Source organism: Lupinus angustifolius, chromosome LG01, assembly GCF_001865875.1.
Source record: "Lupinus angustifolius cultivar Tanjil chromosome LG01, LupAngTanjil_v1.0, whole genome shotgun sequence".
In the NCBI taxonomy this organism is placed as follows: domain Eukaryota; kingdom Viridiplantae; phylum Streptophyta; class Magnoliopsida; order Fabales; family Fabaceae; genus Lupinus; species Lupinus angustifolius.
Window position 1 is genome coordinate 23,433,712 of NC_032009.1, and position 15,650 is coordinate 23,449,361.

The 15,650-nt window shown below is 32.5% G+C and overlaps 2 protein-coding genes across 2 annotated transcripts; one reads left to right on the top strand and one right to left on the bottom strand.

Annotated features, from left to right (window-relative positions):
• Nucleotides 4,590-5,921, top strand: LOC109357019 (pathogenesis-related protein STH-2-like). Its single transcript, XM_019600703.1, has 2 exons — nt 4,590-4,842; nt 5,387-5,921. The coding sequence occupies exons 1-2, from the start codon at nt 4,659-4,661 to the stop codon at nt 5,683-5,685; spliced, it is 483 nt and encodes a 160-aa protein (XP_019456248.1). The 5' UTR covers nt 4,590-4,658; the 3' UTR covers nt 5,686-5,921.
• Nucleotides 6,605-15,292, bottom strand: LOC109357028 (WD repeat-containing protein 43). The gene is made up of 13 exons (XM_019600715.1): nt 15,071-15,292; nt 14,832-14,978; nt 14,606-14,721; nt 13,952-14,106; nt 13,734-13,822; nt 13,048-13,591; nt 12,651-12,809; nt 9,795-9,949; nt 9,368-9,447; nt 8,252-8,363; nt 7,861-7,935; nt 7,605-7,781; nt 6,605-6,981 (listed from the first exon to the last, which is right to left on the bottom strand). Exons 1-12 carry the CDS (start codon nt 15,161-15,163, stop codon nt 7,623-7,625), a joined length of 1,884 nt encoding a protein of 627 aa, XP_019456260.1. The 5' UTR covers nt 15,164-15,292; the 3' UTR covers nt 6,605-6,981; nt 7,605-7,622.

A 15,650-nucleotide genomic window follows, 5' to 3' on the forward strand; every position in this document is an offset into this window, starting at 1 on the left:
CTGTGTTATGCTATAAATAATTGTTACCTAGTTTTCTTTCCATATATAAAACTTAACAAATAACTTAAAAATTAAATACAAGATAAGATAAGTTAAAAAATATATTCCACATCTTAATCATTCATTCTCTAAAGATTTAATGGTTCATATGATTTAAATTAGGCAATAAATTTAAACTATAAGATTTTCATAAAATAAATATATATAAAATATTGAGTAAGTTTTTTTAACTCACACAATAGTCTCCTCCAAATAATAAAATACAAATGAAGAAATAATGGCTATAAATGAGTAGTAATAAAGAATAATGTAATTAGAAAGTAGAGTACTAATAAATATGTATTAGTTTTCTAAAATATCAACAACAAAAAAATTGAAATAAACAATTGATATGGGTTGATCCAAGTTAAACCTCCTTAAGTATTTGTATAATGTCAGAGGCAAAGGTTCCTATCTTGATAAGTAACCCCATGTAAAAATATATTAAAAATGGGATAACTAAAAACTAATAAGGATGGACGGACGCCAGTATTATTTACTATATTACTGTATATCTCTGATATTGTGGATATTTATCTATTTTAATTTTTATATTTTTAATAAACAAATATAATAATAATTACATAATTAATAAATTAAGTATATTATAAATTTATAATTATAGTTCATTCATACAATTTATTATGAAAAATAATAGTATTAAAATAATAAAAATATAATATATATAATTTAAAATTTTACAAAATATGTGAATACTTACTGAACGAATATTTAAAACTCGTTTTACTCATAAGATATTATTGGAACTACCCGTTACAAATATTTTTAGTACCCACCCACTTGCTAAGCTAATTTGTCATTCCTACTAAAAACTGGCTTCCTCTATAAAATGATGCAACACATTTCCACCATTTTTTTAATTTATCCCATCCATCTACATGTAAATCCAATCCAGTCAGTTTACTATTGAAAAACAAAAATTTAAATGAATTAGATTAAATTGCATCACTTTTTAATGATGATTAATGATCGGTTTTTTGCAACGGAATGGGGTATGATTGATCCATTTTTAAACTCATTAGATCAATTAAAATAAAAGGTGAATAATTTTACATTAATTTATTGCTATGTTTCAAAATCATTAAAACAAACTGGTCACCGACACCACCAACCCTGATTCCAATTGAACTGTTATATAGTTAATTAATTACCAGATAATGTTATCTATCAATTGAAAGACATGACACCTAGTTAATCCACCGCATAACAAAGCACTACTCAGTACTCATCAACTGTCTAACACATCTATTAATTATTTAATACTAATTTGTTAGTTTTATTACCCTCAGATACATTATTTTTATAGTTAAAACTTAAAAGTATTGAAGGGTGAAATGACTAATATATAACCAGATCAGATATATTATAATCAACCATCTGTTGATATTCTTATTCTATTAGGTTTGTCCTTGTTGAGGTTATAAATTATAAATCTTCAAAATGTTGACAAAAATGGAAATAAATTAAAGATTGAGAAGAAAGGTGATAGTAATGAGCTGGAAGCAGATCCTACCCGCTCACCCAGTACAGCTCGATCATGATTAGGTCTGAATAGGGTTATGTCTGATCGGGTCTAGGGCCGGGTTTAAGTTCCAAAAATAGACTCAGTCAATATTTAGGGTCGAGTAGCGACCAAGCATGACCCGGCTCACTCGCTCATCATGTTTGTATGTGTTTCTACTCAAATATGTATAGAGTAATGATACCCTTTTGGTCGAAAGTATCGTTTATTCTTTAATTTTCCATAATATATACATGATTAATGTTAAGGATAGAGCACAATGCGGAAGCACAGGATTGAATCAATTGAGAACAAAAGAGAAGCAAGTAAAGGATAAAGAAAATAGCACACAAGATTTAACGTGGAAAAACCCCTTAGCGTGAGAGGAAAAAAACCACGGGCGATCAAGAGCAAAATTCCACTATGTAAAAAAGAAGAGTACAAGAAATCCTCTTATAATGATGAAGACAAATGACAATATTTTTTCTCACAAATACTCTCTCAAATGGAACAAGAATTCTCACCAAGAATGCACTCACAATATATGTGTAAATGAAAGAGATGTTGTGTGTTGTGAAGATGATTTTGAAGCTCTCTATATGTATCCTTTTATAGGCAATCAAAGTCTTTGGATCTTGGATATGAAGCATTGGATGCTTGGAAACAAAGCCATAAAAGTGACATAAAATGCCATTAAAGAGAATCATAAAATAGTCATAAAATTCTTTTAAGGCATAGAAAAGAGATGGGTTTAAGTTCCAAAAATAGACTCAGTCAATATTTAGGGTCGGGTAGCAACCAAGCATGACCCGGCTCACTCGCTCATCATGTTTGTATGTGTTTCTACTCAAATATGTATAGAGTAATGATACCTTTTTGGTCGAAAATATCGTTTATTCTTTAATTTTCCTTAATATATACATGATTAATAACATATATATATATATATATATATATATATATCATTTTATATATCAAACTACATATTTATAATAATAAATAATATTGAGAAGTCTTTATCTAAAATGAGTATGCATTATATTTAATGGGTCTATGATCGGATCGGGATTAAAGGTTGACTTAGTCGCTATTCAGGGCCGAATTAGCTTCGGGTCTAGGGCTCGTGTCCGGATTCTAATATGTGTTCGGATACACATTAACAATATTTAAGCAAATAAGCTTTTATAAGAAAAGTGAAAATTCGAACCTTAAAAGCAATATATTATTCTCTTGTCCTTAACAAAAAGATATATACCATTAACAAAATGTTACCTATATAATAAATATTGAATAATTTCCTTGTGTGTAACTTTTGGCAACACGGAAATATGAGATTCAAAATATTACCAACTTAGATATGAATGGTGATGTTTATCAAAATAAAATAAAAAACAAACTAAAAACAGAAGGTGATCAATTTATATACTTGGACTGTGTCCGAAGTAGCCCAGTCCATTTATAATTGTCGAAATCTTATGACCCACAAAGTCCCAAGCTCCTTTTGACCCATAAATGAATTTTGAGCAGATATGGTACTCAATCTTAAATAATAAATTTGGAGCATCTCCTCCTCAAACTACATCTGCTTTATGGGATTACCACACTATTGTCAGGCAAAAATATGTCACTTCATATATTACTTTTTTAATTGGTTAAAAAATATATATTTAAGTTAAAAAATATATATTTAAGTTAAAAATTTAATAATAAAGTATTTTTTTGATCAATTAGAGAAAAAGTGATACATAAAGTGACACATTTTTCGGGATAGAAGATGTGCTCCCTACTTTATTGGCTTTATCAATTTAGTTATATAATTACTTATTTTATTTTACTTTTTATATAAGAATAGGGGAAATGGGAGATAGGAATAAAAAAGTTGCAATACACTTTCAAGAATTTGAACTCTAACATTCACACTACATATTTCACAACTTAACAAACTAGTTGAATATATGAGATGATTACTTATATTTATTGTGTCATAAGGTTTGATTAGGGTGATTTCTCTTTGGTCCAATCTATCTTTTTCCTTTTCTTTCTTTTCAACACACTCTTTGTTGATGACTATGGTGATGAAATCCTTCATGGGAGAGATAGAACCCATCTCTTTTCTACCCCCTTAATTCCTTAAAGTAAGAAAATAATGGGTAATGGCAAAAAAGTTTCCTTGCTTCCATTTTCTTTGTTTCTTCTCTCTCTTCAGTACATCTTCTAATCCAAAAAATATATCATTTTATATGTTGATTTTTGTTATTGATTAAAAAATCAGTTAATTATTATAATTTTAATTTAAATATATATTTTCAACCAATCATAAAAAAAGTAACACATTGAGTATCACACTTTTTAAATATGTATTCCATTATTTCTTACTGCAACAGAGATAGGTAGGGTGCTATTCTTATTTTGACTTGTTGGGATTTCTATGCTACATCTAAAAGGAATTATAGAAATTTCATTAAATATTGATTTCATTATAATATTAAAAATTAAATGAATGCTTAATAACTCATCTTGTGTATAGTATCTTAAAAAATGAATACCATATCATTCTTTATACATGTATGAATCAAACTTGCATCAAACTTGTACATGTTTATAATGCTGACAAATAACCTATTCTACCAATGACAGCATATGTGTGGGACCATGAGTTTGAAGATAGGCTGTGATGAAACAAAAATAAACAAACTCTTAGCAGCCACTAATATTGAATGTTTGAATATGAGAACATCCAAATTGAATATTGCTAAGTAACAAATCAATGTCCATTCCAGCAATGAAAAGTTGATATAGTGGTCTAAAGTCTTATTAGATCTTTAGAACTATCAAAATGTCAAAGGTTTAATTCATGTGAACGACACTTGTTGGGATGGACAATCACACACTCTGAAAGTAATTAATTACTTACCAAAAGGTAAAGAGATACTCTTAGTAGTACCAAAAAATATAAATGTCCATTATGAGTCTCACATCACAAGGGCTCATTTTCTAGGAAAGTTACTTCATCATGTCTCTATAAAATACCAAAGCCTCAGGATCAATCACACACAACTTTGATTCCTTTTGATTTCTACCATATAACAAATTCACTATGGGAGCCTCAACCTTTACACATGAGTTTTCATCCCTTGTTGCCCCATCTCGCATGTTCAAGGCCTTGATCATTGACTCTAGAACCTTGCTTCCCAAGCTATTACCACAGTTTGTAAAAGAAATCATTCTGATCCAAGGAGATGGAGAAGCTGGAAGCATTGAACAAGTTAACTTCAATGAAGGTAAGCATTTAGTTTAAAAGCTTATTTCTTTTACACAAAATCCACCATTTAGATTAAAAGTTTATACCATTTAGATCATATCTATACTATTTCAACAACAAAAAACATGTAGTACTTCATTGATATTCATAATGATTAAAGTAATGTATACATTTAAAATTACATGATAAATCAATAAGATACTAAATGACCAAAAATGTTGTGGACTACTGATATAAGGCTCCATTATATCTTCGGGGTGACAAAAGATCAAGAGTTCGATTCTTTGAGAGCAATACTTGATGGGAGGGGTAACCATGCACCACGAAAGAGACTAATTCTTTACCCTAAACATTGGTAGTACAAAAAAATGATTTTAGAATGATGTGAAATTATATAGATATACTATATGATATGAACTTTTAGTTCAATAAGTTAATGATGGGTGAGAATGTTTTCTCTTAAAATGGATCCCACCTCATCAAACATACACAAGTTGAACCAAAAAGGCCCATTTATCTATATTACTTGATTAATTTCTTATATTTTTCTTTTATATATGCAGCTAGCCCCTTCAAATATTTGAAACAAAAGATTGAAGTTCTTGATAAGGACAACTTTGTTTGCAAATACACTTTGATTGAAGGGGATCCATTAGGTGACAAGCTTGAGTCTATAGCTTATGATGTTAAGTTTGAGGCTGCTAGTAATGGAGGTTGCCTTTGTAAGATGATAAGTAATTACAACACAATTGGTGATTTTGATGTTAAAGAGGAAGAGGTTAAGGAAGGAAAGGAAACCACCATTGGAATTTACAGAGTTGTGGAATCTTACCTACTTGAGAACCCACAAGTCTATGCTTAATTATTTATTCATTTATTATTGTTTGTACTATAGATGATATACAAATTTATTCAAATATTAAATAAGTTTGCAACCATACATAGGAACATTTACAATGGTTGCAAAGAATTGAATTTCTTAATAAGTCCTTATCATGTATGCCTATCAAGGGCTAGTAGTGGTTTGGCAAAAAAATTATACTTATTTGTGTGAATAAAGTAACTTCAATATTAATAAAGAGATGAAGATTGAATCAAGTCCTATTTACTAAAGATTGTGAATAGATAATTAGTGTGTCCATTTCTAACATACTCAAAATTTAGTAGTAACAATTCCAATATGATAAAGCTCAACTACTATCAAGGTAATTGATAAGAAAAGTTTTCCATTGCCAATCCTGCCATTCAAGCTTTTTGACGGTGGTGGTCTTAGATAGCCTAACCTTAAATCTTATGTTAGTCATTACTCAGAATACTCCAAGTCACTCAAATATTAAGAATTGTAATGACAAATTTACAATGCCAACATGGTTCGTCATTACAAAATACAAACATTCAAAGAATGTCATAGCTAAACTCTCATGTAGCCTTACTTGACTTCAATTCCTAAACCAACCACAACAATTAAGTCTTTATCTCATTAAGTAGAAATGACCATATGGATACAACAACCAAAACCAACTAGTACCATTTCTTTCTCTTCCCTCACCAAAAGATCCCTTGCATTTTCTATTATATAGCAATACTAATAAAGGATCACTATAATTATGTATATGCTAATGATGCCATACACTAATACTAATAAAAGATAGGAAGCAAATGCTTAAGAGTTATCTAATTGGTTCTTGTATACTAAGCAACCTAAAACCGGAGACCCTGGACCATTGATAATTCACAAGCATGTCATGCATGGCAATAGTTGAAGTTAAACTATCAGTAAATATGGTAAAAAAAAGGCATGACAACTAATTTTTTAGTGTACACCTAAGCCAATTTTGGCACACGAGAGAAATTACTATCAAGAAAACAGCTGATATACATCTGGAGTACACAATCTTTAGAATGAGTATTTTGATCATGTCTTCAAACATGAAAATATGCATGTGCCATATTCATGTATTTTTACTTATCACTGAAAGCGTCAAATTACATAATTTAAGGACTTAAAATTTGACAAGTCTGCATAACAAAATTTCTTTCTCGGGGAAAGGAACTATCTATATGGCAAAAAAATGAAAAAAAGCTGGTTGAAATCCAGCATCTGGTTATGCCCCTAATCAATGTCAATTGCAAAAAGGGACAACTTGAAACTTGTAATCTGTAAAGTGAAACGCCAATAGTTAGTCATGAAAGTCCAATCACTGCCTCTAATATGGTCTTGTATAATTGCTATTAATAACACATCAAGATTCCTGAGAATCAAATTTCTAGATATGAAAATAAACATAAGAGGGGAACAAAAAAATCATATGGGCATCTTAACAGGTATAATTGCTCCAAGATAACATTTTTTAATAGTGCCCATAAATTGCAAAAGGGTAAACAATCTTTGATTATAATAGACTAAGATGAAGCAACATAAAAATCACATTTTGGCTAATAATTTTTTACAGAACTCAAGTAGTTTTTGTGTGATGATATCAATCACACACATCTTAAATCTGACATTGAACACCCTTGACTTTTAAGAATTGATTACCTGGAAAGCAGTTTTTGAAATTAGGTTGCCAAAGAAAACAATATATCAACATAAACCAAGCAACCTAAAAAACTTAAACCAGATCCCAAGGAAAATGATATTCAGAAAGAGTGTGGCGCAAGGTCTCAAGACTTCTGGTAAAACCATCTTTAACCAACCACATGCATCTACTTTACCAATTTTGGGAAGAACTAAGAAGTAATGCATAAATCATAAGCACTTGTTTTAATGTATGTAATTACCTCTCACTAAAAGGAAAACTAGCTTTCGTCGTCACTGCTTATTTCAGATTCATCCTCTCCTTCCTCGTGAACATATTCATCCTCTTCGTCCTCTTCGTCCTCTTCATCCTCATCTCCACTTTCTTGCACTTGGTGATCATGCACAGAATCACTTATGGTCTGAGAAGCCTTGTCGATCTGAAAGCAACTTTTAATGAGGCTACTGGAGACAAATAATGTTCTCAAGATAGCAAGAGCAACTATTGAGTTACTATACCTGTGATGTTATCAGTTGCAGACGACCTGATAACTGCAATAAAGGCTGGAGAGTTGCCCCTCTAGTATTTATAATCTGAAAAGTAGCAGACATATTACCATATATAAGAACAGTAAAAAATGTCATGCTATAAAAGTGATAAATGACCCTTCGCCATTTCACTACTTGCAAGTCTTTCTATCCATAAAATACATCATCAAACTTAACCTGTTAACCATATAATGAAACTCAAAACTTAAGGGGGCATGTATCACATTAGCACATTTGATAGAATCCCCATCATACAAGACAGAACACAGTAGTAGTTGTAGAATGCAAAGCATTCAAAATATAATTTGAGGCTGAAAATGCAAAGCATGTAAATGACAAAGAAAACTTAAATCCATAATACCTTGTGCAAGGAATCAAGCATATGCGTTGCAGAATCCTCAGCAATGACATTGTGGCCATGATTCACTAATATGCTATATATCCAAGGAAGAACATACTTTGCACTAGCCGAACTGTTGAATTCATATTTATAAATGTCAATAACATTGAGTGCATTAGCATTGCTATATAATAAGGAAGAGTAAATATGTGGTGAAAGGTATCAAAGATAAACCAGTAAATAAGTCTACTCTCTCCAGCAAACTGAAAATATTGCAATGAAAGCAACTGGCAATTTTCAGCCCTTATTATGATTCTGCTTCTGTTTAACATATCTTTTAGATGACAACACTATTTTTATATATTCACAATTATATATCAGGCCTAGTGGCCTACATACAAGATTATACAAGACGTCTTGATTGGATGCAGAGTGCTAATGCCAGCATCTCAAAGCAAAAGCAAAATTTTCACACCCAACTCAGACTTTACAAGCTACCTAGCATCTTTTTTAACATAACAACAAGCTATCACTGATAACCAAGTCCCAAGATACTGTCACCAAATGGTAACATTCATTTTGAGAATTAATATATACTTCTCTATGAACTCAGCTTTACACCTCATTTTGCTTCTAATTGAATCTTGAGTGACTAAACAAAATCAATCCAAAAAGAAAGAAAATATTAAAATCTGATCCATATATTTACATTTCCTACAAATATCTATAGAACCATCATGCATTTGAATTACCCTCGATATAAAAAAATGAGTGATTTCACTCCCATCACCCTCCCCCAGACAAGAGAAAAAATATCTTCAATTGTTTGGCTCGATATGGATCTTTAATATGCCTCTTACATCAAGCAACAACAAAGGCATTGTCCATCAATTTTAAAGTATCAAACCTCACTTGAATGTCATTCTAATCAACATGCTATTCACCCTGTCTACTTCTCCTAGAAGAATTTTTGTTCATCTTAATGTTGGAAAAATAATGCTATCATAATTAGGTCATCTGTACTGGCATATGGAATAAGAAATGTAACAGAAATGAAAGACATAGAATTGACAGAATACATTGACATACAAAAGCAATATACCTTCAGAAAGTCAAAAGACAGAGAAGAAAACAAACCTTGATTGCCAGGCAGCCAGTAACACTTCCAGTAGCTTGAATGCTTCATTTGGCACCAAAGACATAACAGTTGCTTTTATCTGAGAAATTGATCTAAAATTCAGGGCATAAAGAATTGCAAGCAATTTAAAAATGTATATGAATCAAAAGGCCGCTCAGTGCAAGAAGCTACCACCTAGTAGGATCTGAGAGAGTAAATGTATGCAACCTTGCCCCTTAAGCGGATAAGTTGCTTTTGGTATTTACCCCCTCTCTAGATCACAAGACAACAACCTTATTATTGTTTTGGAGCTCACCCTCTTAAAAAAAATATGTACAAATGAAGAAATATAATTACAATAAAAAAACAAATAAAGTAAAAACAGAAAAACCAAAAGCAATATCAAAAGACAAATCATATCACATTAGCTCATAAGTTATAACGAACCTTTTTCATTGGAATAGCAGCTTTAAGATCAATACCCTTCAACAATGCAGAACTTTCAAAGTTCGGTGCAAAATCCTTTTGACTGTTGAGTATCCCTAGTGATCTCATCCGGTCCTCCATGCAAATTACATCAGCTTCACCTTCTACCATATCATCTGCACATATTCGTAAAAACCAACAGATTAGACCAAGCAGAAAAGAAGTATAATTCATCTTCAGCTATTTACTTAGTAGCTGGAGTGACAAAATGCAGAAAACAAAGGCAAGTAACAACAAAAATATACTTCATATTTGATGGTGGAAAATTGGAGATCATAATATATACAAGTTACTAAATTTAAGTATTTTCGGTCAATCATACAGCGCATTGAGGAAATTAACAGAGATTTAAACCATAGGATTCAAATGGAGTGGATGAAATGACGGAGTGCTTAAGGTGTCATATGTGATAGACAGGTGTCACTAAAGCTTAAGGGGAAGTTTTACCACACAGTTGTAAGACCCGCATGTTATATGAAACTGAATGTTGGACAACAAAATGTCAACAAAAGAATAAACTTCATGTAGTGGAGATGAGAATATTGCATTAGATCAATGAACACAATAGACAAGATAAGATTAGAAATGAATGCATTACGGAGAATGATGGAATAGCTATTGTTGTAGAAAAGATGGTAGAATCACATATTAGGTGATTTGGAGATATGTGGAAGAGACTGTTAGAAGCCTTAGTAAGGATAATAGATCAAATGGAGATTAGTCCAATTTTTAGAGGAAAAATGAGACAAGGAAAAATCATAAGCAAAACGATTAGGAAAGATTTAGACATCAATGTCTTGTTAATAAACATGATTTATGATAGAGTATTAAGGGATCGTTCGATCCATGTCGCCACCTCACCTAGTGGGGTCAAGGCTTGGTTGTTGTTGTATATGATGGTGGAATTGGTGGAATTGCCAAAGGCCAAGGCCATTCACAAATGGCAAGAATTGCTACCCTGGTTAACAGGTGGTGGAAAAGCAGAATTACAATTGGAAACAATTTCAAATTCCTGATTTTGTTATTGAAATGTCAAAACTATGCAGCTGAGTTTAAAATAGTAAATTAATTCAAAATAAGGTAATGAGGATCAGTTTTAGTACAACTTTTTTAAATCAAATGACTAACAAGCTAAGTAGTCAATAGCGCGCTATTGCGCTGGGTTATCGGTGTTCTAGTGATTGTCGGCACTTACACGCGACAAAAGGGCGTATAGCGGCACGAACGGCCGTCGTGCCTGTCATAGCCTCGTAGGTCAAAGAGCATCGACTTCACGGATCAGAACCCACTCCAACAAGGTTGTGTGTAAAACCCTACGTTTTAAAGGGGAAAACCCCTTTTTGCCCTTATTTTTAATACATGGCATGTTTTTTAGGGTTTTGGGTACTTACCCCTCCCTCTTCTTCCCTCGTCAATAAATATGTGAGTAGTAAAATGAAACACTCTACCCCGGTAACTGCCACCTTCCCCTTCTTCCTCTTTATGCGGCACTGAATAAGCTCTGCAAATTTTGGTTACTTACTCTCATCTAGGGCTGGCAATGAACCGAACCAATTCGGTATTCGTTCGAAATTCGATTCGTTATTTAGCTCCATAAATTTGGTTCATGAACCAAATGAGCAAAACTTGAGCTGGAAATTGAGCTCGTTAAATAAACGAACCAAACTCGAGTTGGATACAGTTCGACTCGTTAGGTTCATGAGCTAGCTCGATATATATATATATATAAACTAATTTTTATGTTTATTATGACTCATACATTATTTTTTATATTTATTGTTATTATATATATAAAGATTGTTATATTTATATGTATAAAAAATTTGTAATATTTTTAAACAAAATTAATTAACTATTTAAGTTGTCCAAATGAACCAATTGAACTGAGCCGAACAGTTCATGAACTTTAACCGAACCGAACTCGAGCTAAAAAAATAACTCATCGAACTCGAGTCGAGTTTCGAGCCGAACCAATCCTTATCGAGCTGAACCGAGCTAAACTCTGGTTCGACTCATTTCGGCTCGTTTCCAGCCCTACTCTCATCTCAACCTTCCATATACACATTTCTAGGGCAAAGCTTCTTCCCCTCACTTCCCTTCTCACATACCCACTTCTATCACAACCATGGCCTCATCTCAACCTCCCATTGTCACGCCATTTTAGTATTTTAGATGTATTTTGTCCCTTAGCTGTAGCGGTCATCCTACCACCTGCTACAATGTTTTTTGGGTCGATCGTTATCCGCAATTGACTACCTTGTCGAAAGTTAGTGATTTTTACAAATTAGATTGCTTTTATATAAGCATATGATAGCACCATATTGGCATTCATTAGATTGTCCTTGAGAAAAAAATTGCTATTAATTTTAAAAGATGTATGAGATAGACCACTTTTAAAAAACAAAGGAAGTCAAATGCTCAGATATTTGAGAATTGACATACTCAAATGCAAATACTTTTGATGAAGCACGTAAGGAACTTACTGAATGTATCATTTTGATTATACCAAATCTAAATAATACATGTAGGGCCAGTGTGAGGAGGCGTTTATTACACAACAGAATTTTCTAAATTGGCTTATCAATTTATGCAGGTATATTCTATTTGGCCATAAATTCCAATGTCAATAAAAATTGCTGCTCAGCAAGAAAATAAGATAAAAATGCAAGAAAAATATTCAGTCAACATAATAATTGGCACATTAAGAATACACCAATGCTATACAATACACAAGATTCATTATGGATGCAACCAAGGAATAAGAGTATGAATAAGTGTACAAATATATAAATCAACATCAACTAATGATGTAAGTACCTTCTATCTGAAGAGAGTCAGCTTTACTACTTATAACCAAATCATTGGTTGCATCCTTGTCCAAAAAGTCTTGAAATGTTTCCTCTTTGTCATGTGAATCAAAAACCTTGGGAATTGGAAGCAAGGCATCTTCTGCATTAGCACGGTCTAGTGCGGTAACTGTCAAAATATATGACCAGCGCAAAGATGTGAATATAATTACTAAGGAATATAGACCAACATATTTTAAGGGATAAATTTAAATCTACACTTATTAGGACTAGTAATAAGTTTCAGAGAATCAAAGCAAGCAGAAAAAACAAAAATTAAACAATACTATTATCAGTTTCCTTGACAAAAGTAAGGAAAATAAGAAAAAGCTATGAGAAAAAGTTATTCAAATGCAAAAAATTCTTGCCTCTTCGCACAGTTGTCCCCTTTTTAGATTTGACAAGAGATTGACTCGTCAGAAGAAGAATACCATCACGGGAGACATTCAACTTTATGTCTGTACCAGAATGCACTAGAATTTTTCGAAACGATGGTTTTACTAGTAACCCATAAACAAGAAAAACATGTCCGGAGGAAGGTTTCTGGATGCCTTGTAATTTTGCAGCATATATTGCTGATAAAGCTCCCTTGTAGTTGCTGGAGGAAATTTCTTCTAAAGATAATGATATTTTTGTGGGCTTTGCATTACGTAATTCTTCAATGCTATTTCCGAACCAGAGATAACAAACACCAACTTCTGAGATTGCCAACACACACACAGTAGCCTCACCATCCTCATTATCAATGCACCTGCTATCAAGAAAGACAGCAGGGTTCTCCATTGAAAGAACACAACTAGCTGACTGCTTTTTGGGGTCATCTATCCTCCACACAGCAACATATCTTTCACCAACACCAGATGAGAGGATATACTTGTCATCTTCAGTGAACACCATGCACCGAACAGATCCCTATAAAATAAACTAAAAGCAATTGTTAAAAAACAGAACAATCACAAAGACAATAAAAAAAGCATGTAGGACAAGTGAAAAGGGCATTGAAACAGTGTACACACGTATATACGATATACAAGGAAAAGTACATTAGACTTACAGGATGACCAGAGAATTTTTTAATTTTTTTGTGATTAGAACAGTTGAAAACCTTCAATTGTGCTGCTGCAGTAGCTAACATCCTCCCATCTGATGTAAGTAAAGAAGCCAAGAAGCAAAATCAGGACTCCGGAGTCAAAATAATAATAAAGTACCTGACTATTGCAGATTCATCTTAATTATGTAATTCACTGAGGATTTTCTTTGAAGAATGCAAACCTGAAGAAACAGACATAGAGGATACAGCCTTCGTAGAAGCCTTAAATTTCTCCAACAGATTTCCTGTCAAGCCATTTATCACACATATCATCCCATCTGCACCTGCAGTATATATGCTTGTTCCATTTGCCGAAGATGAGATGGCTCTCACGCCTCTGCCATTGAGTTGAAAAAACAAGAACAAGAGAAAGATAAGTAAATGTAATTAATTCTACATTTTAGTTGTTGTCCATTATCTTGCACCACATCGGTACATAAAATTTGTTGCTAACACAATGGAAGAAAGTGTTTCTCAACAACATAAGCCGTGTTCCACAGCTGTTTTGGGGTGAGAAAACACTTTATTTTTTAAGCTGTTTTTTTGGACATTAAGAATATGCTATCATTTTTTAACCAGAACCAAACACACCCTAAAACCCAAAACGATCACATCCACTGGAGCATTCAGAGATATGCTTATATTGGTGACATTGTTGTTGCTGTAATAAAGGAAGCTATACCAAATACGAGTTTAGAAATATCAGAAGTAATAAGATTAGAGATATTATTTTGAATTACCATCTTCAATAATCATCCTCAAGTATTATCATCCATTAAAATAGTATTACAAAATGATAAGTAAATAAGGACAAAGAACATGATGTGTTTATTTACCCAGGATGACAATCACTAATTCTCCAAGTCAATTGACCAGCAGAGACGTTGATTGCTAAAACATCACCACTACCAGTTCCAAGCACTAACAACGACGAAGCATGCTTCCTTTTCTTCTGCAATAATTAATTCATAGTAAAGAGTTGGTTGTTATAATCTATTCTCTATTGCACAAGAATTAATCAAATAATCGAAACGAAATAAAATCGAATCGAGCCGAACCGACCTTTGTTTCTAAAGAGAGCCACTTAATGCAAGTATAATCAATTGAGAGATGGCCTTTCAGGGATGAATGATAAGTATTAATTGAAGTATCAGTTGAAGTAATATCTGAAAACTCAGCTTGGAGCTGACCCTTGAGTGTATCCCATATCTATACACATAAACATGAAAAAACGAAAGATATTGAGAGAGAGAGAGAGAGAGAGAAAAGGGGAAAAGAAGATAGTGGAGAAATAGATATACCTTAACGCGGCCATCTCCAGTGGTGATTGCAAAGAAATCGAGAGAAGGGCTAAAAGCGGTTAAAACGCCTCTGATATCAGTGGTGGAACCCATTAGCGGCGGAAAAAGCTAAATCGGTGGTGGTGGCGCCGTCAGAGAGGGATGCACAAACGGTAACAGTGGAAGAGACAAGAGAGGTAGTAGGGTTTTAAGATGGAACTGTTCGTTTTTTCTAAACCCCTACCTACTACTATATCGAATAAATAAATTGGTATTAAAATTTAAGAATTACAAAGACACCTTTTTTTTTCCTCCAATTTAAATACTATTTGAGCAAAGAATTAGAGGGGGATATTTTTTATCATAATATAGACCGGTGAACCTTAATTTGTTTTTTTGTATGTTGATTGTTGAAGCTTGATTTTTTATTTGTGGAAAATTAAATTAAAATGTGTCTCATTAGCATGAATCCATAAGTTGAATTTAAATATTGGTAGCAAAACAAGTTTTTCTGGTCTATTTAGGGCATGTACAAATAATGCTCTCATACCAACTTACTTAATTTATATTATTTAAGTAGTGCATTTAGGATATATATATA